This window comes from Esox lucius, chromosome 17 (genome assembly GCF_011004845.1).
Source record: "Esox lucius isolate fEsoLuc1 chromosome 17, fEsoLuc1.pri, whole genome shotgun sequence".
NCBI lineage: Eukaryota > Metazoa > Chordata > Actinopteri > Esociformes > Esocidae > Esox > Esox lucius.
This window is the reverse complement of record NC_047585.1, coordinates 16,507,908-16,534,201: the sequence shown is the minus strand read 5'-3', so window position 1 is coordinate 16,534,201 and position 26,294 is coordinate 16,507,908. Positions and strand designations below refer to the sequence as shown.

At 51.4% G+C, this 26,294-nt stretch overlaps 1 protein-coding gene across 2 annotated transcripts in view; it reads right to left on the bottom strand.

Annotated features, from left to right (window-relative positions):
* Positions 1 to 1,958: 1,958 nt before the first annotated feature.
* Positions 1,959 to 26,294, bottom strand: part of shq1 (SHQ1, H/ACA ribonucleoprotein assembly factor) — a 40,874-nt gene continuing 16,538 nt past the window's right edge. For both annotated transcript variants that reach the window (XM_010902771.5, XM_010902770.5), the window contains exons 8-12: positions 25,835 to 25,992; positions 25,231 to 25,284; positions 22,859 to 22,982; positions 9,678 to 9,798; positions 1,959 to 2,734 (exon numbers count right to left, since the gene is read on the bottom strand). In XM_010902771.5, the coding sequence (XP_010901073.4) occupies positions 2,125 to 2,734; positions 9,678 to 9,798; positions 22,859 to 22,982; positions 25,231 to 25,284; positions 25,835 to 25,992 (1,067 nt within the window). In that variant the 3' untranslated portion in view covers positions 1,959 to 2,124. The remainder of the gene's footprint in view (positions 2,735 to 9,677; positions 9,799 to 22,858; positions 22,983 to 25,230; positions 25,285 to 25,834; positions 25,993 to 26,294) is intronic.

Sequence of the window (26,294 nt, the reverse complement as noted above, 5' to 3'; positions counted from 1 at the left end):
ACCATTCATTTCTTCTCGAGGGCTATTAATCTTCTCAAGCGCCGGAATCACTTTGCCTCTAGGAAGGGAGTCCAGATTGGGTTTTCTATTAGTATCAACCAAGATCCGCAGCTCTGTGTGAATGGGAGAGGACATACTGTGACTATACTGCCCTTGGGTCTTCGTCCCAAGAGACATCCGTCATCCTTGAGATCTCCTATAGGTTTGAGAACCACTGGCCGACAGCTCTAATCTGACCCTCTCTTCCGATCTTCAGCAGAGATGGGCAGATACCTGGCAGGGAGCTGTCTGTCATTAAACCTCGACCTGAGAGTAATCACTGCGGGGTCAGGGGCAAGCACGCCGCCGCGAATCGGGACTATTCATCAAATCTCAGTCGAGACACGGCATATGCATTCCAAAAATAAACGCGTTGTATAATTTATAAAGGCGCATTAGTTAAACCGCCATTGAAAAATGTTCCTCTGTGAGCGGAATTAATTACAGAAGCACGGGCAGAGCCGCAGAGCTCGGCTGTGGTCCTCCCGTCGAGCTTCGAGGAGGCTGCGGTAATGGGCGATACGGAGGCCACTTTAAGATGAAAAACGGCTATGGAACCCAGTGTCACTTAATCAATATGAAATCCCCCGTGGCCGGTGGCTGCCGCAGGGCCACTCAGTCCCCAGAACGGAGGCTTTAAATGGGCCAGTCTCACGCTGCGCCGCCTCGCCCCGGTCACACTGATGATTAGGCCCCGAGCAGCCGCGTCTTTGCGGTACCCGCTTAATGACGCCATCCATCTCCGTAACCCGATACCGCAGAGACCACCCACCTAAGAGGCCATCACTCCCGTCTCCCGAGCCCGTCTCCGGCGTTCATATAGCCGGAGTGAACGATGCGCGGACGATCAACCGCGAGTTGCGACGACGCACGATCGCGCTCAGCTTTATTTTGAGGTCTACCGAGAACGCACCTGGTGAAGTCTCCTTTCAAAGCAGGTAGCGGACAACACGCCTCCCCGGAGAGTTCAATTTCATGTCCTTCCCTGGTGCTGCTGGCACAGAGCTTAGCATTCGGTACATCATAGCGAAACTTGTACTTGTGTATTAGAGCTACAAAGCAGTTCCTTTATGTGTGTCGGTGTGTAGAGACCGGAGGTTTGTCTTTGTCTGCTCTCTGCACCTACATCTTTACTCTGGCTCAAGGCGCTGTTTTCTCTCAAACAGTTCCCGTGCTCAGCTCCACAAAGAGCCCTCATCTATCTGCCTGAAGTGCCTGTTTGTTTTCTCTTGTCGCCCGCGGGACACAGGCAGCTGACAATATTGAGCCGTGTCTACGGCTCTCCTCCACTCATGCCAGACGAATCAATCACTCCTCCTGTACAGCGCTGTCCTTTCCTGTTCAGACGCCAATCTCCACCAGTCTAATCAATGTGGAGCGTAGGCAGGGGCGTACAGCACGGCGGTGGGTTCGCGGAGCAAAAAATGAGCACTCTTGTTCCTTTCAAAGTACCCCAGCAGCTAACTGATACTAGAATGAGCAATGACAAATACTCAGGAAGTGCCTTAACCAGAATTTCCCTCACATCCAAAAATAAGACCGCAACAATGGGAACACCCAGGAGTTAAACAAATATTTGCGCCTGCAGGGTAAAACGTGTACCAATGCTGACTAGGAAGTAAGTGTTTTTTTACATGAAAAGTCTGTCTCGAGAGAAATTCTGAAGTGGCAGCTGACATTTCCTGTTGGAGTGTGTCCAGTTTCTTATCTCCCAACAGCCACCCTTTTTTCCCCTTTCGTGGGAGGAAATGGTTGTACATGAAATGCATGTGCTAGACGAACAGCCTGCAGACAAATGCAATGGCTGCATTCCCTGGATGAAATGGAAGCCATTTGCATAGTAAAATCTACTACATGCATTTCATTTTCACAATGCTTAGAAAGAAGCCTACATTAAGGCAACAGATGAACAAAAAAACTAAACAACATACAGTCACTTTATTATCTAAACAGGAAAAAAACAAACATTTGTTTAAACATAGTTAGAAAATACTAAAATAAATGTACAGAAGACACCGTTGATTGGGGGCGATGAAGCGTCAGCATCCCGGTGGTATGTAATGTTAAACATTTGTCCATCTGCTACTAGTCTGCCTCAACATCGTCCTCGTCAAGATCATCCCCGGTATCCGTTTGGACGATCAGCAGAGGGTTTCTGCGGGGGCTCAGCTCCAGGAAGGACCCTATGTGGTCAGTGGCCATGGTCGTCCTGGGGCGTGAACAGCCTCTCTCTGCCTCTCCCAGGTCGCAGCTCCTGGAATGCCTGTTGCCCTGGGGCTGTGCAGAGATCCACAACCCCTCCTCCACCCGCTCTCCCAGTTCCTGGATCAGCTGGCATGGACCAGGAGCGGCGGAAGAGGGGGGGCCGGGCTTCCCCTTGCCTGGGGACTGGGGGGAGGGAGGGGTGGGCTGGATGGGGCTGGCACGCTGTCCTCCTCCTTCCACCGTTCTGTCAGCACAGTCCTGCCCTTCAGCCTCCGAGTCCTCACTCTCTTCCGAGGAGTCGCTGCCGCTGTCAGCGCTGTCAGACTCCTCTTCTCTTGGCGACTGAGGAGTTTTGCGTGTGCCTTTCCCTCCCTCCTCCTCCTCCACCAGTGCTGCTGCCGCCTCCAGTGCCTCCAAGTCCAGCTCCAGGTCTCTTTTCCGAAGGGGAGCTTTCAGCAGGGTATCGCTCAGTGCCGTCACCTTCTTGGACCTGACGGCGACAGAGAAAGCAGAGACGCAAGACAGTCAGGCAAGTACAGCAAAGATGGATCAGTTTCTCATTTCGAACTTAAAACCTCGACCCCAAAACAACAAACTATTAAGAGGTACTTGTTGAACGCCACTGATAAGTGGGTATCAGGACTATTCTGTATGTTCAACGGCACAGACTACAAAAAAAAGGAAATAATCCATGACAAGATCTCAATCTACAAATCTAATATCCATTACCCACATCCCGGCCTCATCTGAATGCTAAGTAGACAGCGATTCACAGAAACATGAGCTAAATGAAATATGGAAATCATGTTTAATAATGGAGGAAGATGATTTCGTCTGATATGCTGGTTCTGCCCCTCGTGTCTCCCGCTGAAGCTCTCCCTGCAGGAGGTGATAAGAGAACGATGCCGATAACAGTGATACAGGACCCCCCCGCCACCCCATCTCCTACCCTACCCCCAAACACTGACAGACTGACACAATACTTTAGACGGCTGCAACTTGTACAGCACAGACCTACTGCACTCGGGAAGGACGAGAGCCAGGCATTCTGAGGAATCTGTCAAGAATGGACTGTTCAAGTAAATGGGAGCATAAGTGCTAATTTTCCAAAACAGATGACCAATTAAGACATGCTGTGTTTTAGTAATACCCATTCCTCTGGAAAGATAGTGTGGAATTTATCAACTGCAAGAAGGGATTGTTTTTCATAGGAATGTTGGCATTCTGTAAGAAATGTTTCTCCTATGTGTCCCAGACAGTGGCATCCAGACAGATATATATTCGAGAGGCAAACCACTGGAGTGGTACTTCAAAATAATACAATAAATCATTCAAACTGTTAGCTGCCATCTTCATTCACATTCTGCACCCAATTCACACTGTTGGCGGAAAAAAAGAAACCGAAAATCTAAAGATCACTGAGAGAATACATTCCAGGGATGGATGGAGCACAAGTGTCAAATGGACATGATAACAGTCAAATGGACAGTCAACATTTACTGGGTCAAATGTCAGGTCAAAAAAGTCCAAAGCAGAGCCCACTGAACAGATTCAAACTCAGAGAATGGATATTTTCACACTGACATATTTCTCAAAATGTATCAAAGTACATCCAAGCGGAAAACCAAGGGCACGTTTTTCCTTCTACGCTTAGTCATTTCCAATTCACCTGTTTGGGAAAAGAGAATTATCAAGGTACACAAAGCATCGCTGAAGGACACTTCTTACAAAAACTTAACAGAAGCAGGCACATTTCCTAGAGAAAGATACATCCTTTTATTACAGCCAATTCTGACAAGACTACATTGCCTTATTACTGAAATATGAGCTGTCATTTAATTATAGAGTAAGTCCTTTCCTTTCGGTGGGCTAACCAAAGATATCTGCAGGAAAATGCCACCAAAAACAAGGAGTGTCACTGAAAAACGGGGACAACAAGTGGCTGCCATTCTTTAATGCTGCAGCCCAGTCCGCCTTAATTGCTATGGTGATTGCCAGCTGACCTCTTTGGGGTCAGCCTCCCGCGCGGCTCGGGCCAGATCCGTTCAGGGAGGGATAAAGCACGGGTTTGCCGTCGTCACACAGCCGTCCACAGCTGCAGGTGGTCAGACACGGCCACACCGAGACCCCCCCCCGTCCTCCCGGTCCAATTAACCCACCACTGACAGCCAAGACAGCAAAGCTTTAATGAGCCATAAAAACCAAGAAAACCCCCATTCACACAGTCAGTAGAGGAATGTGTAGTCATTTAGGACCTTGGGAGAGACTGTTTAAACAGATTATCTGGCTAGCAGTCCATCGTTCTTTATCAAAGCAGACGCCGCTCTTCTACGCTGATAAAATAACCAACCAAACAGGGGGAGTAACAGTACGTGAAAAGAGAGGCATGAAAACAAAACGCGACAGATGCAGGACTCAAGCCCAATCAACCGATGAAAAGCAGAACAAGTCCTGTGACACTGAGTAACGATAAAGGGCGGCTAGGCATGAATACTCGGCCGCACCGCGAGCGCAGATCGAGACTTCGCATGGAGACTGTAGCCGCCGGCTCGGTAAAACAGCTGAGCTGGAGCCGAGACTCCGGTGGACCAGGCTCCGGCTGGAGTCTCCAGCGCCGCTTCAAAGCAGAAGCCCTCCTCCGCCCCCCTGTGCTTATTCATTTCCCCCCGTGGGAAGTCATTATTGAGTTAGCATCGGAGAGGCTACACACTTGCCCCCAAACATGCCCCCCCCCCCACTTGCAGCAAACACAAAGGCAGATTCTTTTTTTTTGGAGGGAGGGAATAATGTTGTACGCAGTTCAGTCATTACTACTCCACTGTTGTGGGAGGACTGCCTTCATTAGCTGAGGGGCGGCTTTTCGAGGTCGGAAAACTTCCATCGAGACAAAGACGATTCCATCTGTCAGATGAGAGAAGTTGGATGGAGCCCGGGAACAGGGGGGTGGCGGGGGAGAAGGAACACCACGCGGAATTAATTAGACCGCCTGCTACCTGCTGGAGATCTTAGACCATCGCGGATCCACACATTGGTGTCACACCGACAAGGCTGTCAAGGACGTGGACGGTATTTAGCTGTGGCGGACTGACAGCCAGGCACTGTTTCCCCATCTGTAGTCCGTATCAGAGCCGTTCAACAATCTCCAGGCCTCAGTGTAGACAGCGGTTGCTTGTGACAAGCGAGTTTTTCAAGGCTGAAAGACGGACGCTTGGATTTTCTGACTCAGTTTGATTGTTAGCAGTCAGGGGAATGTGCGCCAGTAGGCTATGTAAAGCGGTGTTTGGAGTAACATTGGGCCAGTTAAACAGCCACTTCCCCCCCAGCCTTTCTGTGGTGTTTTATGCTGTTCCCTTTACCTCCCTGCTGATTTCACCAGACCGCTGACAGAAATCCCACATGGGAATTCTGGTCTGAGGAAGTCACCTAGAAAGTATAGAGCTCTTGTATAGAAACATGCTTACATTACTGCAATGTCATCACCAATTTTTTGACATGTATGCGACTACACGGTCTCAGGGAAGGCCAACTCAATGTTTTTGTCAGCCAAAACTTTGCTTCCTCAAGGTCAATTCAGAAATCTGACTGAGGCCCTTAACATTTATGTTTTGCTGAAACATTTCAATGTATGCATTTCTGGATTTAATTTCAAACTCTCTCTCAATAATGTTGCGACTAAAGCAAAGGGTATTTAAGAGAGCGGGTAGCTAGTTGAAGAGCCTCATTTAGCCGGGATTTTCAAAACAGAAACAAGGAGAGAAGGTTGCCTCACGCAAGGCAGCACCATTCATTACTCATGTACCACTGATGCAGGAGAACGGCCCAGTTTTCCTGTGTGTGTCTGTGTGTGTGTCTGTGTGTTCGCACCGTGGGCTGCCTGTGTAAGTACACAAAAGCTGGGCGTCATGCAGAGTGGAAATCTGTAGCACTTCTCCCCGTTAGCTGTGAGACAGTCTTGGCTTTGTTTAGCCTACGGGACACAAGGAGGATCTGCCGTCTCGGGAGCAGATAGGAAAATCTCTCAATTACTGGAACACGGGAGCCATGAGAGGCTCCGGACAGATGACATGCGCCTGCCTGGACCACCCCAGCGGCTGAATGAGGATTACAACCAGACAATAGAACTGACATTCTTGGCGGGGTGGGACAACATTTATCCCAAGTGCTCGCTCGCATTCCAGTGTTTCTGACTTAAATAACCGTCCGTACTGCCAAACCACGCCAAACTGTATGTTACGAAAAGCTGAAGTTCTGACTTGAGTTACATACACATTCCGAGAAATGACTCCAGGGGCAATGTACCGTTCCTAAAATAACCAGGGTGCAACCGCACACCTCTGTACTAGACCTCGGAGCTGACAGTCCCTGAGGCGTCAGTAGAAAACTAACGGACAACCTACGATTTCCCCACCCCCTCCCATGAAGCCCAACCGACCCACACCAACTCCCCCTTGACCCAAAGGGAGAGGGGCTTGAAATGGCAACAGCTGTTTATCCCTGCAGGCAGCCGGTGTTCCCCCTGAGGGAGCGGAGAGCAGAGCTTTCCTTTGGGAATTGTCTCACACACACACACACACACACACACACACACAGTGAGTGCAGGCTGAATGGATGCATGGCAGCGAGTGAAAGAAAGAATGAACAAACAGAAAAAAAGATCCCCGTTTCATCCTCAACAGACTAATGAACCCGTAAGACGGAAACTCACAGGTTGCTATGGTTTTTACTCCGGAATTTAATTGACCCAATTAATTGATTGTGCAGCAGACAACGGGTGAGGGGGGGAGGACAAGGGGAGTGCTGACAGAGGAAGGGGAAGTTAGAGGCCCGCTGATTTAACGGAGATACAGTAACACAACACCCATCTTATGGGCTTTGTTGGACGGGCCACAGTCAATCTACATTGGACTCCTTCCAAGCCTTTCGATGAGAGAACAGAAAGCCCGAAAATGAGGACTGGGTTTTCGTTTCAGTCTACCAACACTACAGGGGTTTGGCAATCAGAGCGACAACAAAACCATCCAGTGAAACAAATGGAAGAGAGTCGTTTTCATTTGTTTTCAAGTGGCAGCTTGTTTTAAGGAATCTGCAAAGTACCTGATGATACAAAGCTATCTGCCAACGACAACATTTCCCTGGTTAATCTTACAACTATTTAAGGAACATTTAATTACCCTACTTTTGGTAAACTCTTTATTTCTTTTGTGTGCACGTGTGTGTGTGCACGTGTGTGTGCGTGCGTGCGTCTGTGAAGGGAGAGGGCTCGACTGGAGTCTAAATCAGCATGAGGTCTTTACGACGCTGTAAATTTTCGAGCAATGTCTCCAGAGTGGGAGGGACCAGGAGATCATGTGCACCAGACAGTGTAAATCAAACCGCCAAGCAGAGCGTTCATTAATCGCCGTGTCCATCACGAGCGGCTGATGGCGCGGACCGCGGGGAGAACTTGACGGGACTCGGGGAGTATAGATTACATCTTACCGCAGGCCTCGCGGGGAGAGGCCGACAACTCACTTAGCAGGGATGACAAATCCTCGGTGGGGGGGTGGGGATGTCTCGCGGTGAGGAGCACAATGCTTACACAATCTGTCATCAGACCCGTCGGAGACACAAAATGCCACCATAACAAAGCGCACATGATAACCGGAGTGCCGTTGCCTGTGAGCTGGCTGCCGCCGCAGTGTCGCCCACCCGCCCGCCTACGAGCTTGGCAAGCCGACAGCTGGCCTTTTTTTTCCGCCGATTTTCCTGGCGAGGGGGTGGAGGGGGCTCTTCGTTCCACACTCAGCACGACGAGGTCCGCGGGAACAGGTAGGGGATGCCGACCCCGGATTAGATTCACGGCGAGACAAAAGAACACCCGGGCTCTGGAGGTAGTCCCAGCTAGTAGCTCCGAGACAGCTGCTACAGCAGGAGAGTCAGCCACCCGGTCTCTCTGTACGCACGCCCCCCCCCCCCCCCCCCCCCCCCCCCCCGCCTCCCAACTGGTACGAGCCCCGTCTCAGAGCAGAAAGTTAAAAATGAAGGAATGGCTTTATCGACTGAAGAAACTTCAGATGAAAGGGAAACATGACAATTCAATCACAGGTCAGCATGGTGAGCGTGAGGCGCAATCACCTCGGGCCTGATGAGCGCAGCGGCCAGTGGAAGCCGGCCCGCTGTAGGTCAAGCGGACATTTAGCTCGGCGGAGTGGGAGGAGAGGGGGGCGGAGGGGAAAGCACTCGACCTCGGACGCCCCCCTGCCGTTTCATCTCCTCGGGCCGAGGCGAGACGGATTGAGCTTTCCAGTGACGTGACAGAGCTCCTCCTCCGCAGCTCCGGGAGCAGGCCCGACAGAGGGACGGCGAAAGCGGGAGGGAAAAGCGCGAGAGGGAGGCGGAGACTAAGCACGCCCCAGGGGAAACGGGAAAAGCGGGCGCGAGACAGAAAAGAGAGATAGCAAAAAAAAAAACATGCGAGGCAGACAGAGAGAAAACGAGCACACGTGGGATTCAGAGAGAAAGCCGGGTGAGAAAGCCGGAAAAAGCGTGCACGAGAGAGAATGAGACAGAGAAAAGGCAAGCAAGAGACAAAGACAAATCGTGAGACAGACAGAGACAAAGAGAGCGCGAGAGAGAGCGAGAGAGCGAGAGAGAGAACGAGAGCACCAAGGACCAAGACTCTTTGTACTCAGTCTTCCCTTTGACGGCTGCAGCAGAACAGACCAACCGACAGGGACTCCAGCTCCGATCTCCTCCATTGATTTTTACACATCTATTATTAATTGGCCGTCGAGGCGTTTTCTTTTCCAGAGAGAATGAGACTTTGCTGGCAAAATGAAAAGCAGAGAATGCTCCATCAAACTCCCAGCAGAGCATTTATCGTGTCTGCATCTGGGCACTGGGCCTACAACATCAGGAGCACATTTTTCAACAGGGGCTTTTTCCAGACGAGCGCACCACTTCGCTGAATCCCGGCCAAGAGTAAAACAGAGCTCATTACGGAATAATATGCTCGCAGGCTCAGATTTAAACGTGTAATACAAAGCAAAAAAATAAATAATAAAAACGCTGTACACGGCGAGGAAGAGCAGCGCAATTAGGGAAGACTCTCTCCAGGCAGACACGTGCGCTCTCTGCTCGGTGGACTGTCCGTCAGCTTCCTCTCATTCACCTACTGTTCCCGAAAAGCCTCAGTTCCTACACGATTCACAGGGACAACCGCCGCGGCACTGAGGTCGTCGGTACCAGGGCTCTCAGATGGCCCCGATGGGGGAGGCTGCGTCGCACAACGCCCGTCAGTACAGTGGTTGCGGTGTGACAAAATGACCGGCCTAATCGTCACCTCCAGCGCGTCGTGGTGAAGCACAGCCAGAGCGTACAGACACTTATATAGGACAGGCCCAGGGGGTGGGGTGTGAGGGTTGACTGTCGTCAATGAGTCAAGGCGGACTTACTTGACCCTCTGGATCCACACACAGTAATCCGTGATGTAGAGGTCGTTCAGTATATAGGCCGGCTCGTTCTCCCGGAAGACCTTGTGAATATCCAACAGGCACTTCAGGACGCCGGCTTTCCCTAGACAGGAAAAGCAGAAGGGGCAGAAGTGGAAAAACATAGTTATTCTATGGTCATTTATGTAAGAGTTGCTGGCAGAGACTACGGTTCCTAAAGACTTCCAGATCCATTGTTTCATCCTTCCTTCCAATTACAGGCAGAACCGGTTATGGGAGATAATGGGCGAACGTTTGGGTTCCCGAAACTCTCCTGGGGACCCCCATCCATTCCATACATTAGATGTGGCCCTGACGTAGCGCACCTGAATCAAATTATTAAGACCTTGGTTGATTGATTCAGATAAACTCGTTGAGGGCTGCAACAAAACTGACACGGATGAGGTTCCCAGGAGAGCTTTAAGAACCACCAATATAGATTACGAATACAACTGACAGTATTTTGCAGGGAAGTGATCCGATGCAGAGTACTGGGGTACACAGACAACAGTCCTGTCCAGTATTCACCTATGGGATTGGCTGGCAGTGGACAGATACATTCCAGTATGTTCACAAACAGCACACATGCTCAGAGGGAAACCTTATACAAACAATTGTTTTTCATTTAAAGCATTAGCTGTTTGGGAGCAGAGAGAAAGAGCGGGACAACGAGAGCTCAGCTTCGAACTTCTTTCTTCCAAACTCACTAGAGACAGAGTCCTCCCGGCTTCCAAACTCATTAGAGACCAAGTCCTCCCGGCTTTATAAAGACTTGCCTCAGAGACCAAGTCCTCCCCGCTTCCAAACTCGCCTCAGAGACCAAGTCCTCCCTGTTTCCAAACTCCAAGCCCTAGAGGTTTAACTTCTCTCTGTCTGTCCCTTGGAGCAATGGAGATATTGCTTTGTTTAATCTCCAGCCGGAGGAGCTAGCCTAGGGAGGGAGAGCTGCGCAGCGCGATGAATGTCTGTTTTTCACTCTGTTGACAAGATGAGCCAGTTAATCATGTTGGTGGCAAGCCCAGCGGCTGAGCCCCGGAGAGGAGGGATACAGACCGAGGGAGGGATACAGACCGAGGGAGGGAGGGATACAGGCCGAGGGAGGGAGGGATACAGGCCGAGGGAGGGAGGCAGACCGAGGGAGGGAGGGAGGGAGGCAGACCGACCGACCGAGGGAGGGAGGGAGGCAGACCGACCGAGGGATACAGGCAGAGGGAGGGAGAGAGATAGGCCGAGGGAGACCGAGGGAGGGAGGGAGGGAGGCAGACAGACCGAGGGAGGGAGACAGACAGACCGAGGGATACAGGCCGAGGGAGGGAGAGAGACAGGCCGAGGGAGGGAGGGAGACAGAGACAGGCCGAGGGAGGGAGGGAGGGAGACAGACAGACAGACAGGCCGAGGGAGGGAGGGAGGGAAGGAGAAAGACAGACAGACAGGCCGAGGGAGGGAGGGAGGGAGACAGACAGACAGACAGGCCGAGGGAGGGAGGGAGGGAGGGAGACAGACAGACAGGCCGAGGGAGGGAGGGAGGGAGGGAGACAGACAGACAGGCCGAGGGAGGGAGGGAGGGAGGGAGGGAGGGAGGGAGGGAGGGAGGGAGGGAGGGAGACAGACAGACAGACAGACAGGCCGAGGGATACAGGCCGAGGGAGGGAGGGAGACAGACAGACAGGCCGAGGGAGGGAGACAGACAGACAGACAGGCCGAGGGAGGGAGGGAGGGAGACAGACAGACAGGCCGAGGGAGGGAGGGAGGGAGACAGACAGACAGGCCGAGGGAGGGAGGGAGGGAGACAGACAGACAGGCCGAGGGAGGGAGGGAGGGAGGGAGGGAGGGAGGGAGGGAGACAGACAGACAGACAGACAGACAGGCCGAGGGATACAGGCCGAGGGAGGGAGGGAGACAGACAGACAGGCCGAGGGAGGGAGACAGACAGACAGACAGGCCGAGGGAGGGAGGGAGACAGACAGACAGGCCGAGGGAGGGAGGGAGGGAGACAGACAGACAGACAGACAGGCCGAGGGATACAGGCCGAGGGAGGGAGACAGACAGACAGGCCGAGGGAGGGAGGGAGGGAGGGAAAGAGAAAGACAGACAGACAGGCCGAGGGAGGGAGGGAGGGAGACAGACAGACAGGCCGAGGGAGGGAGGGAGGGAGGGAGGGAGGGAGGGAGACAGACAGACAGACAGACAGACAGGCCGAGGGATACAGGCCGAGGGAGGCAGGGAGACAGACAGACAGGCCGAGGGAGGGAGACAGACAGACAGACAGGCCGAGGGAGGGAGGGAGGGAGACAGACAGACAGACAGACACAGGCCGAGGGATACAGGCCGAGGGAGGGAGACAGACAGACAGGCCGAGGGAGGGAGGGAGGGAGGGAAAGAGAAAGACAGACAGACAGGCCGAGGGAGGGAGGGAGGGAGACAGACAGACAGGCCGAGGGAGGGAGGGAGACAGACAGACAGGCCGAGGGAGGGAGACAGACAGACAGGCCGAGGGAGGGAGGGAGGGAGACAGACAGGCCGAGGGAGGGAGGGAGGGAGGGAGGGAGACAGGCCGAGGGAGGGAGGGAGGGAGGGAGACAGGCCGAGGGAGGGAGGGAGGGAGACAGGCCGAGGGATACAGGCCGAGGGAGGGAGGGAGACAGACAGACAGGCCGAGGGAGGGAGGGAGGGAGACAGGCCGAGGGAGGGAGGGAGGGAGACAGGCCGAGGGAGGGAGGGAGGGAAAGAGAAAGGGAGACAGGCCGAGGGAGGGAGGGAGGGAGACAGACAGAGACAGGCCGAGGGAGGGAGGGAGGGAGGGAGACAGACAGACAGACAGGCCGAGGGAGGGAGGGAGGGAGACAGACAGACAGGCCGAGGGAGGGAGGGAGGGAGACAGACAGAGACAGGCCGAGGGAGGGAGGGAGGGAGGGAGACAGACAGACAGACAGGCCGAGGGAGGGAGGGAGGGAGACAGACAGACAGGCCGAGGGAGGGAGGGAGGGAGACAGACAGACAGACAGACAGGCCGAGGGAGGGAGGGAGACAGACAGACAGACAGACAGACAGGCCGAGGGAGGGAGGGAGGGAGGGAGACAGACAGACAGACAGGCCGAGGGAGGGAGGGAGGGAGGGAGACAGACAGACAGACAGGCCGAGGGAGGGAGGGAGACAGACAGACAGGCCGAGGGAGGGAGGGAGACCGACAGACAGGCCGAGGGAGGGAGGGAGACCGACAGACAGGCCGAGGGAGGGAGGGAGACAGACAGACAGGCCGAGGGAGGGAGGGAGACAGGCCGAGGGAGGGAGGGAGGGTCAGACCGAAGGATACAGACAGGGAGGGAGACAGGCAGAGGGAGGGAGGGAGACAGGCCGAGACAGGCCGAGGGAGGGAGACAGACAGGCCGAGGGAGGGAGGGAGACAGAGAGGGAGACAGGCCGAGGGAGGGAGACAGACAGGCCGAGGGAGGGAGGGAGACAGACAGGCGAGGGAGGGAGACAGACAGACAGGCCGAGGGAGGGAGGGAGGGAGACAGACAGACAGGCCGAGGGAGGGAGACAGACAGACAGGCCGAGGGAGGGAGGGAGGGAGACAGGCCGAGGGAGGGAGGGAGGGAGACAGGCCGAGGGAGGGAGGGAGGGAGACAGGCCGAGGGAGGGAGGGAGGGAGACAGGCCGAGGGAGGGAGGGAGACAGGCCGAGGGATACAGGCCGAGGGAGGGAGGGAGGGAGACAGGCCGAGGGAGGGAGGGAGGGAGACAGGCCGAGGGAGGGAGGGAGGGAGACAGGCCGAGGGAGGGAGGGAGGGAGACAGGCCGAGGGAGGGAGGGAGGGAGACAGGCCGAGGGAGGGAGGGAGGGAGACAGGCCGAGGGAGGGAGGGAGGGAGACAGACCGAGGGATACAGGCCGAGGGAGGGAGGGAGACAGACAGGCCGAGGGATACAGGCCGAGGGAGGGAGGGAGACAGACAGGCCGAGGGATACAGGCCGAGGGAGGGAGGGAGGGAGACAGGCCGAGGGAGGGAGGGAGGGAGGGATACAGGCCGAGGGAGGGAGGCAGACAGACAGACCGAGGGATACAGGCCGAGGGAGGGAGGGAGACAGACAGACAGGCCGAGGGAGGGAGGGAGACAGACAGACAGGCCGAGGGAGGGAGGGAGACAGACAGACAGGCCGAGGGAGGGAGGGAGGGAGGGAGGCAGACAGACAGGCCGAGGGAGGGAGGCAGACAGGCCGAGGGAGGGAGACAGACAGAGGGAGACAGACAGACAGACAGACAGACAGACAGACGGACAGACGGACGGACGGACGGACGGAGGGAGGGAGGGAGGGAGACAGACAGAGAGAGGGAGGCAGACAGAGAGAGGGAGACAGACAGACGGACGGACGGACGGACGGACGGACGGACGGAGGGAGGGAGGGAGGGAGGGAGACGGACGGACGGACGGAGGGAGGGAGACAGACAGAGGGAGACAGACAGAGGGAGGGAGGGAGGGAGGGAGGGAGACAGACAGAGGGAGACAGACAGAGGGAGGGAGGGAGGGAGGGAGGGAGACGGACGGACGGAGGGAGGCGGACGGACGGACGGACGGACGGAGGGAGGCGGACGGACGGACGGACGGACGGACGGAGGGAGGGAGGGAGACAGACAGACGGACGGACGGACGGACGGACGGACGGACGGACGGACGGACGGACGGAGGGAGGGAGGGAGGGAGGGAGGGAGACAGACAGACAGAGAGAGGGACGGACGGACGGAGACAGACAGACAGACAGACAGACAGAGGGAGGGAGGGAGACAGACGGACGGACGGACGGAGGGATGGAGACAGAGACCGAGGGAGGAAGGGAGACAGACAGACAGACCGAGAGAGGGAGGGAGGCAGACCGAGAGAGGGAGGGAGGGAGAGACAGATGGACGGACAGAGAGAGGGAGGGAGGGAGGCAGACAGAGAGAGGGAGGGAGAGACAGACGGACGGACAGAGAGAGGGAGGGAGGGAGGCAGACAGAGAGAGGGAGGGAGGGAGAGACAGACGGACGGACAGAGAGAGGGAGGGAGGGAGACAGACAGAGAGAGGGAGGGAGAGACAGACGGACGGACAGAGAGAGGGAGGGAGGGAGACAGGCAGACAGAGGAAGGGAGGGAGACAGGCGGACGGACGGAGGGAGGGAGGGAGGGAGGGAGACAGACAGACAGACCGACCAACGGAGGGAGGGAGACAGACAGACCGACGGAGGGAGGGAGGGAGGGAGACAGACAGACCGACGGAGGGAGGGAGACAGACAGACAGACCGACGGAGGGAGGGAGGGAGACAGACAGACAGACCGACGGACGGAGGGAGGGAGGGAGGGAGGGAGGGAGGGAGACCGACCGACCGACGGAGGGAGGGAGACAGACAGACAGACCGACGGAGGGAGGGAGGGAGGGAGACAGACCGACGGAGGGAGGGAGGGAGACAGACCGACGGAGGGAGGGAGACAGACAGACCGACGGAGAGAGGGAGGGAGACAGACCGACGGAGGGAGGGAGGGAGGGAGGGAGGGAGGGAGGGAGGCAGGCAGGCAGGCAGACAGGCAGGGAGGCAGGCAGGGAGGCAGACAGGGGAAGGGAGGGAGGCAGACAGAGGAGGGAGACAGACAGGCAGACAGAGGAGGGAGACAGACAGGCAGACAGAGGAAGGGAGGGAGGCAGACAGAGGAAGGGAGGGAGGCAGACAGAGGAAGGGAGGGAGGCAGACAGAGGAAGGGAGGGAGGCAGACAGAGGCGGGGAGGGAGGCAGACAGAGGCGGGGAGGGAGGCAGACAGAGGCGGGGAGGGAGGCAGACAGAGGCGGGGAGGGAGGCAGACAGAGGCGGGGAGGGAGGCAGACAGGCGGGGAGGGAGGCAGACAGAGGCAGGGAGGGAGGCAGACAGAGGCGGGGAGGGAGGCAGACAGAGGCGGGGAGGGAGGCAGACAGAGGCGGGGAGGGAGGCAGACAGAGGAAGGCAGACAGGCAGACAGAGGAAGGCAGACAGGCAGACAGAGGAAGGGAGGCAGAGGAGGGGAGGAAGGGAGGCAGACAGAGGAAGGCAGACAGAGGAGGGGAGGAAGGGAGGCAGACAGAGGAGGGGAGGGAGGGAGGCAGACAGAGGAGGGGAGGGAGGGAGGCAGACAGAGGAGGGGAGGGAGGGAGGCAGACAGAGGAGGGGAGGGAGGGAGGCAGACAGAGGAGGGGGTGGGAGGGAGGCAGACAGAGGAGGGGAGGGAGGGAGACAGGTGTCAGAGGCACATTAACACTGCTGCCACAGGGGCACTGCCCCCCATTAACAACCATCACACAAGTGACAACGTAGCACACAGCTGACACATAGTGGTGTCCATTCTAAACGCTCCATCCGCACACATTCCTGCTAATCCCCAACACATCTCACTATCACACCACTACTACAGGACACCCATCACACAGGCTTCAACTACCGGAAGGGCCAACAGCATAGCTCAACCCTCAGTCCAAGTGCTTCCAACCCATTCCAGTGTCATTGTGAAGCAGAGTGACCGCTATCGGTACCGAGGTTAGAGGTAAACTACAAACACGATGTGCCATTTAAGTGTTGAAGAGAAGATGTAATTCCCGAACATTCACGGTCCGGTGCGTATGCTAGCGCAGGTGTCGACCCTAAAAGGTGCGTCGGTCAGCTGCACTACACCAGTGGTTTGTTGGAAACCCTCCCAGGTCTCCAGCCCGGTGGGTCTGCTTCCCTTCACGGCGGCCCGTTGGGCCACTCAGCCAACAGCTGGATGAGCTCCTTGAGGATAGGGTTGACGCTGCCAGAGGGCTGTTCAAATATTTACCCCCGGATAACATTTCCTTCAAGGGCTTTAAATGCGGCTCCCACGAGGTATTAATGCGTTTGTTTTCCTAATGCAACCCAATGGTTGCTTTCACGGCCGTTTAAATCAAGTGCCTCAAATTTGAGCGCAAATTTAATTTGCCATTTCCTGTCTAATTAATTAGTAGGTTGTAGAGTAACACTTGGAAAACATGAGGTGCCCTCAAAGACGAACACCAGCCTGGAAGCATTACTGCAGTTTTACCCTTTACTAAGGACACACAGGAGACCAACCGAGACAGCCCGAGAGAGGGAGACAGAGAAGGAGACGCTGTTGTGCATTCAAAAACAATATCTAAATGACACGCATGAACAATTTACTCAATTTGCAGAGGAAAACTCATTTAAACAAGGACAGTTGAACTTTGTTGTTTTGCTAAGACAGTCAGTGTATACTATAGGTGGCATTTCCAAGTATTTAAATAACTGGCCATTTGGTTATTTAACAAATAGGTGAGGCTTGGTGTTGGTTTTAAAGAATCAAGGTTGGGTAGTGTGATGGAGTGTGATGGAGTGTGATGGAGTGTAGGGAGGCTCCTTCAAACTGCCTGTCTGATCAACTCATCTCCTTACCTAATGAGGAGCGGAAATGCTAATCTGGAGCTTACAACGCCCTTTCAGTCGCCGACATCTGCGATCATTCAAATAATCAAACTGGATAATCTCACCCCGCACACCGCCTAAATGTGTTAACACGACAGAGCCTTCATCTAGATACCCGAGGGGCTTTGATTTAAAGATGACTCCGTGACGAGAGAGATCAATGTCAGCCATCTGCACAGAACAAATCTGCACTTCACGGTTTGTGGTTCAGACAGACATCTGTTTGAAACAACTCTTTCACACATGGGCAACGGTGCGGAATGAGTAAGAGGTCCTGCCTCAGATACTTCACTTGGTGAATTGTTATTCATTTAGATGTATTATGCATTCATATTTCTACCCAATTTTTTGACATCCAACTGTCAAGTATCTAAATTTGTCAAAAGACTGAGAAATGACCCGCCAAGCCAGAGTGGCTGCTCGTTTAGAGAATGTGCAGAATCAGCACACCAGTGAGCTGGCTCCTCCATCTTCCCACCTCGGTGTAGACAGTGCCCACGACTGAGGGAGTCGCTAGAGCATGACGAGACCAGGAATGTTTCGCCTGTGCTTAGCCTGAGGCAATACAAGGCTAATTGATAGTTCACATGACGACAAGGCATATGGGAATGCCCACTGGGCGGGCAACCAACTCCAATGGCCAAACTAACATTAGTGAGGCTAGCGAAACCTCTTGTTTAACGAAGTGTTGAAGAAGTGGTTTTACAATTTTTTTTTGCCAGACCATGTAATCAGAGCCAGCCAAGAAAAGCGAATGTCTCTTTACTGAGTAAGTGGCTGACTTGACTACCCTTTGTTAAATAGCGTAGCGTTTAGAGAAGTGGCCTTCCATGCAAGCGATTGGTGCTCGAGTCCCGCCACTGACATAAATTACACATTAGGATTTGTTCAGTATAAACAAAAACTTTGCTGGCTACAACCTTTAGCAGCTACATTATAGTAAGCCTAAAATAAAACTGTTCACGGTTACATTGTGACTATTTCTGGTGGATTTTCAAAGTACGCATCCGTGCATGCTTTTTGGGGTAATAGGCTGTAGATCACAACCTCTTGCACAGTAAAAGAGGTGGGGTTTCCACGATTCTCTCTTTTCACTTGAAGAAATAGTCTGTTATCTTCACCTATATTGATAGTGTGTCAATGTCCTTCACGAATGAAAGAAAAATGAACGTTGCACCATTACATGAAATAGCTTTTGCATGGTAAAGTTCATCTTCAGTCTTGCTATGAATTTCTGAATTCTTATGACTATTCCAAGTATTAAGTAGATACTAGTAGGCCTATTACTGGCTAATAAAAGCCATACAGATACAGATGCTATTTTTGGTGGAAGTAAACTTAAGAAACGTTAGTCCAACAAATGATTATTGTCTAACTAAATATTCAAACTTGGCGTGATGTTAATGCGTGACAAAATTAACTAATGTCGAATCGCAATTTTCTGACAAGGTGAAGTATGTACTGGTTGTATATAGTATGCGATTTCAGATTCAGCTAATGCTTTTGATTTCCGTTAAGATCACCTAGCATAGCGGTTAGCTATTCAACTGTCATTGTATGGATGACCATCTTTAGTACCGTTAATAAATGTTCTGTTGCCCATGTTATGTCAGCAAAAATGTAATGGCTGTGATAAAAGTGGCATTTGGGGACTATACAGAGGTGGACTGCCTACCAGCAAGCCCTGTGGTCTTGTGGGATTATCCCCCACCTTCAATGTTTTGACCCCAGTCCGATTCTTGTAAGTTGAGTGGGGCCTCCATGGATCGGACTTGTTTGTCCAGCGAATCCCACAAATGCTCGATTGGATTGAGATCTGGGGAATTTGGAGGCCAAGTCAACACCTTGAACGCGTTGTTGTTCCTCAAACCATTCCTGAACCATTTATGCTTTGCAGCAGGGTGCATTATCCTTTACAAAGAGGCCAGTGCCATCAGGAAATTCTGTTGCCATGAAACGGTGCACATGGTCTGCAACAATGCTTAGGTAGGTGGTACGCGTCAAAGTAACATCCACATGAACAGCAGGACCCAAGGTTTCCCAGCAGAACATTGCCCAAAGCATCACACTGCCTCCGCCGGCTTGCCTCCTTAACAATAGTGCATCCTTGGCCATGTGATCTCCAGGTAAGCGACACACATGCACCCAGCCAGCCACATGATGTCAAAGGAAAAATGATTCATCAGACCAGGCCACATTCTCCTATTGCTCTGTGGTCCAGTTCTGATGCTCACATGCGCTTTCAGCAGTGGACAGGGGTCAGCATGGGCACCCTGACTAGCAGCCCCATACATAAACTGTGATGTACTGTGTTTTGACACCTTTCTATCAGTACCAGTATTAACTTTTTCAGGAATTTGAGCTACAGTAGCTCGTCTGTTGGCTCGGACCACATGGGTCAGCCTTCACTCCCCACGAGCATCAATGAGCCTTGGCACACATGCACCCGGTCACATGACCCTGTTGCAGTTTCAACGGTTTTCCTTCCTTGGACCACTTTTGATACTGACCACTGCAGACCGGGAACACCCCGAAAGGACTGCAGTTTTAGAGATCCCCTTACCCAGTCATCTACCCACCACAATTTGGTCCTTGTCAAAGTCGCTCAGATCTTTACAGTGTGGGAAAAAATAATTTGTTCCCCTACTGATTTTGTACATTTACCCACTGACAAAGAATCAGTCTATAATTTTAATGGTAGGTTTATTTGAACAGTGAGAGACAGAATAGCAACAAAAAGACCCAGAACAACGCATAGATTTATTTGCATTGTTATGAGTGAAATAAGTATTCGATCCCTCTGCAAAACATGACTTAGTACTTTGTGATTGCCAACAAAGGTTTTGCTACTGAGGTCAGACGTTTCTTATAGTTGGCCACCAGGTTTGCACACACATCAGGAAGGATTCTGTCCTACTCCTCTTTGCAGATCTTCTCCAAGTCATCAAGGTTTCGAGGCTAACTTTTGGCAACTTCACAGATATTCTGTGGGATTATGGTCTGGAGACTGGCTAAGCCACTCCAAGACCATAATGTGCTTCTTCTTAAGCAACTCCTTTGTTGCATTGGCCATGTGTTTTGGGTCATTGTCATGCTGGAATACCCATCCACGACCCATTTTCAATGCCCTGGCTGAGGGATGGAGTTTCTCACCCAAGATTTGATGGTACATGGCCTCGTCCATCGTCCCTTTGAGGCGGTGAAGTTAACAGAAAAACACCCCCAAAGCAAAATGTTTCCACATCCAAGTTTGATGGTGGGGATGGTGTTCTTGGGGTCATAGGCAGCATTGTTCCTCCTCCAAACACGGCAAGTTGAGTTGAAAGCTTGGTTTTGGTCTCATCTGACCACAACACTTTCACCCAGTTCTCCTCTGAATCATTCAGATGTTCATTGGCAAACTTCAGACGGGCCTGTACATGTGCTTTCTAGAGCAGGGGCACCTTGCGGGCGCTGTAGGATTTCAGTCCTTCACGGCGTAGTGTGTTACTAATTGTTGTCTTGGTGACTGATTCCTCACCGTTCTCATGATCATTGCAACTCCACGAGTTGACATCTGGCATGGAGCCCCAGACCGAGGGAGATTGACGGTCCTTTTGTGTTTCTTCCATTTGTGAATAATCGCACCAACTGTTGTCACCTTCTCACCAAGCTGCTTGGCGATGGTCTGGTAGCCCATTCCAGCCTTGTGTAGGTCTACAATGTTGTCCCTGACATCCTTGGAGAGCTCTTCGGGCTTGGCCATAGTGGAGAGTTTGGAATCTGATTGATTGCTTCTGTGGACAGGTGTCTTTTATACAGGTAACAAGCTGTCATCAGGAGCACTCCTTTTAAGAGTGTGCTCTTAATCTCAGCTCGTTACCTGGATAAAAGACACCTGGGAGCCAGAAATCTGATTGAGAGGGGTCAAATGCTTACTTCACTCATTAAAATGCAAATCAATTTATAGCATTTTTGAAATGCGTTTCTCTGGATTTTTTTGTTGTTATTCTGTCTCTCACTGTTCAAATAAACATTAAAATTATAGACTGATCATTTCTTTGTCAGTGGGCAAACAAACAATATATCCCACCTGATAACGACATGATCAGTGTTATTCACTTCACCTGTCAGTGGTCAAAATGTTATGGCTGATCGGTGCATATCCAATCTGTAATACCATCAATCTCATATTTAAAAGAATTGTATTACGTGACCCTTTTATACGGTTATTGTTTTCTAAAGAAACAAACCAACCTTGGGGTGATTGGAGACAGTGTTTTTGTTATAGGTAGGCTGTATAGCTATTAGCCAGCCATCTACAGTAATGTTTGTACAAAAGTACACTTTAGTTTCGTTGATAAATGTTCTGTTGTCCACGTTATTTCAGCAAAAATGTAATGGCTGAGGTCAAAGTTGCATTCCTGCTGTTTAAATAGCATAATGGTTAAAGACACAGTCAGCCACATATGAAACTGGCCTGGGACCACAACATTCATCCTTTCTAATCGTCGGCCGGCTGAACTACGCTTGCCTGGTTCCTTTTCTGGTCCAACCCTTTAAAACGTTTTTTGCCGGACCACGTAAGTGGAGCCGGCCTAGAAGAGTGAATCTCTTACTGACTGAGTGCCTCACTGACTGACTTCCCCTTGTTAAATAGCGTAGTGGTTAGAGACTCAGACTACGGAACAACTGGTCCTGCGTTCGACTCATGTCGCCATCAAAACACATTATGCCTTAAGATTTTTCAGGATAGACAAACACTTCATGATAAAGTAAGTTTTCGCCACCTATATTGATAGATACTATTTCAATGTCATTCACAAATGGCTAATTAGCTGTTAAAACGGCCAGTGGCATAAGAGGATTTGTTCAGGATAGACAAAAACTTTGCTGGCTACAACCTTCAGTAGCTATGTTATAGGAAGCCTAAAACAAAACTGTTTTCTGTTATATTGCGACTGTTTCAGGTGGATTTTCGAATTATGTATTAGTATTTGTTCAGGATTGACAAACACTTCGCTGGCTACACGATTCTCTCGTCTTTTCACTTGCTGAAAAAGTTAGTTACCGTCACCTATTGATATATACTGTATCAATGTCATTTACAAATGGCTAATAAGCTGTTAAAATGGCCAGTGGCATAAGCCATACAGTTCATAGATGCCATTTGTGGTTGAGGTAAACTTTAAAAGAAACGTTACTCAGTTTACCACAATACTTAAATGGTGTCTAGTGACACATTCAAATAAAAAAGGGTGCCAACATTTTGGGAGTCTCCCAGTCACAACCGGCTGTAACACACCTCCTGGGGGTCAGAAACCAGGGTTTAAGCGCACTAACTTGCTGCACCACTCAGGAGGTTTTCATTGTTTTTTCATTTGCTTGTATACGGGCAGCTCTGCTATGGCATTGTGTGGATATCAATGTAGGATCATGTCTTTCAGTCTCCAACACCACATACTTTGCATTGTACATTAAAATACACCCAGCCCATGAGGAGTCTGGGAAATAAATTAGGCCGACTCATTCGTCGGGAGGGAATCTGAGCTGTAGAGTCCGAGACACTGCCGACCGCCAAAAGTGATCTACCCAGGGGGGTGCAAAGGGGCTATTGACATTTGAAGGTCATTGGCCACCTCATGTCAAAGGGGAGAGGTCACAAAGGTCAAGGGGGAGAGATCACAGAGGCCATGGGCTAGACTCACCTGACTGGAAGATCTGGGCCGCATCCTGCATGGCTGCAGTGACCAGGACAAAGTGCCTGTAGAGTGGGTAACACAACACCCTCCGCCCAAAGGCCACCAGGACCTCCTGCAATGAGCTGTATGTCTGAAGGGGAGAAGGAAAATATTTCTCACATGACCACACACCAGGGAAACAAAGGGTGTTTCATCTTAACAAGTTTGGCTCGGTAGTCTTCTGCTTTTCTCCTTCCCCAAAGCACGAAGCAGGCCAGACAACACCTAATTGTAGTCATTGGTAAACTAATTAGTTCTAACGACTACTCTTTTATAGAGGTGGAAAAAGCCAAGGAAGTCTTAAACACCTTCTGCAGACGGAGCTTTTAACTGTTGGTGGGCCTTAATCACCGTGTTAAGTCAAGGCATTTCTACGCATCGACGGACAAAGGCCAGAGGCTCTCTACTTATCCATTCTCCTTGGCTTGTTGGGACCGAAATAGAGTGAGATGAGGAGTGAAAAACTGACACTTATTACACCTAACATGACATCACATATGCCTTTAAAAAAAAAAAAGTGGCATGTAAAATTTCCTTTGGATTTCAGATTGTATTCTCACTTTTCCTTTTAGGCTTCGACCAGTATACAGCAGTCTCTCACGCCAACAAAGCGTTCACATTCAAATGGAACAGAGTGACGGACGGAGACCGAGGATGCATGTGATCATGGCTCATCCAGTCTCCCCCAGGGCTGTTCAGCAGTTTGCCTGTAATAAGACTCAGCCACACAACAGCCCTGTCTGTCTGGTTGGGACGCTGGTTAACAGCTAACAGATGGGACTGATAGGGGCCAGGGACAAGGGGGAGGGAGAAGAAAGAAAGAAAAGGAACAGGGATATGATTGAGGGATAGAGATTGAGGGATATGTGCTGTCAGGGAGAGAAAGAGAAACAGAGAAACTCTTCCCTGAGAAACACACAGGGAAGAGTCTTAGTAAGGTTTGAAAAAGAATGATGGAAATAGATGGAAAATACATTTATTGGCCAATTATCTTAGGATTTCTTTTTCAGAGAGAAGCTGTGTGAGGGAATCCCGTCAGCCTACCCAAACAGACAGACTTACTGACATCAGTCTCCACCAGGCAGGCAGGCAGGCAGACAGACCTACTGACACCAGTCTCCCCCAGGCAGGCAGGCAGACAGACCTATTGACACCAGTCTCCCCCAGGCAGGCAGACTATTGCACTGACGAGGGCTTTCAGACAGCTGAAGGATGTCATTACCACCTCCCCCATTATCACCATTATGGCCAAACGACTACCTCAAACTCTGATTACCAGCCCCCATTGTCAGGTTCACAGGAACCAGGTTCACAGGAACCAAGCCAAGGATTAAGGCGAGCAGCAAGCCAACACACAGGGCTGTGCACTGACATCATGGGGGACAGGGGCTCAGCAAAAGAGGGGGGGGGGGGGGCATAAGTCTCAGTGCTGACCCGGGACCAGTTTGAGGTTTTTGTGTCAATATAAATGAGATGTTGATACCTGGATCTTAGACCAGCAGTTCTAATCAGAAATGCTGGATACATAAACCTCCTGAATTTGAGAAAGCAGTAACATTAACAATCGTTACCAATAACATCCCACATTAGCATGCTTTACGAGTAAGCAAATACAGACAAACTTACAGCCTAAAAGCTGGCAAGCCAAACAGTGTCTTTATTCGATTAATAAAATCTTGTTTTAACAGTGCATTCGTAATTAAAACATGGCAAAAAGTGAAGTCTGTGAAACTGTCAATAACGTAACATGACATTGGCTAATTCACGCAGCGACACGTTGTGCAGATCTGGACGCGTGCATGCGTTCACTAAGCAACACGCAGCCCAACACTTCACACACACACACCTCATCGATCGCAGAGCAGACCGCCGTCTCATGCGCCGTCTGTCTGCCGAGAGCACACACACCCCTGGTCTTTTTCACCGTCCAGGACTGCACCCTAACAAGTCCACTTTTCTGATGTCAGATGGGTGCAAGCACCATGCGAGAGGGACCGATCTGTCATCGTAGCTTTAGCCTGCGCCCTCTTTATCACCGCAACAAATGAACATCCGCTGCACCAGTGGACGGATATGTACTGTGGGCTCTCCACAGAGCTGCAGCCACTTCAAACAAACTAACGCAAAGCGCTAAAAATAGGCCCGCTTTGAGAGCTGTAGTCAGTCAGTGGCGGGAGCAGACAATAGAGTAGATCAATACATGCCTTTAGATGAAGAAAGGGCCAGAAGCTGAGAATAGCCAGCACATGGATGCAGCATGAGTGCTTATACCCAGGGAAGTTTCATTTAATGACTATTGGGGTGCAACTGACATAAATGGCCCTGGCCCAACGACTTACCTCAAGCCAGCAGAGTGTGCCACTGAGTTTTCTGATGGTCCATGGTGATTCAACCTGCAGCCATAACGTGAGAAAATATTACATCCACACGCATTTTAAAAGAAACGCATCAGAACCCTTCCCTTTTTCCACATTGTGTTAAAGTACAGCCTTATTCCAAAAAATTATTAAACTGACAAATGACAAACCAAAAATATAAATAAATAAAATATTTTTTATGAAAAAAGTGAATGGGGTCTAAATGCATAAAAAGGTGAAAGGAGTTTGAATACTCAAATGCATTGTATATAAATGGGCCTGAGGTCAGCAGACCAAACTTTCCAGGATCCAGCCGATCCAGGTCACACTAACCCCAATCTCCTACATGTACAGTATGCTACCAGAGGATGAGGGTCAAGCAGTAAGGGTTAGTGACATTAATACACCATTAGGCTAATGGCACGGTGTATTCATTCCATCAAACAAAAATGCTTCAGCTCAACATTTCAGAGTACGTCTTTGCGTTATTTGGCTCAGTCCCTTTGTGACTAGTTCTGCTAGACATTTCTTCGCATCAAAGACTTTTCGCTCGGCAGAATGAGTAGGAGTGCTGTCGCTGACTCACATTGTGTTCTCCCTCCGTAGAGCGCACTTCATAACAGTATGCCAGGATGACATCGACCAGGCCGAGCCACACCTGGAAACGCGCCTTCTTGTCCAGGAAATATGAACGGTTGGTGAACTTCCTCAGCTGCTCCTTTTCATCATCAGTGAAGGACAAGGCTACAAAACAAAACACATTCCACACTCAGACTATAGGTTCCACATCCAGTGAAAGTATCCTTCAAGTGTGAGTATCACACTCCAATAACCCACAAAAAAATCCATCTTGGATAGTGCTGACCAAACAGTTTAACAAACGCATTCATTTCAGAAAGCTCATTCACATGTTTTTATTTGAAGAAAAGAGGGATCCATCCATTATATTAAGTCGGAGAGAAACAACACTAAAATCAAGTCACTGATGGGGTCGTACCGCAGTAACTTATCAAGGTATCCCTTAAACTGATATTGGTCACGTTGCA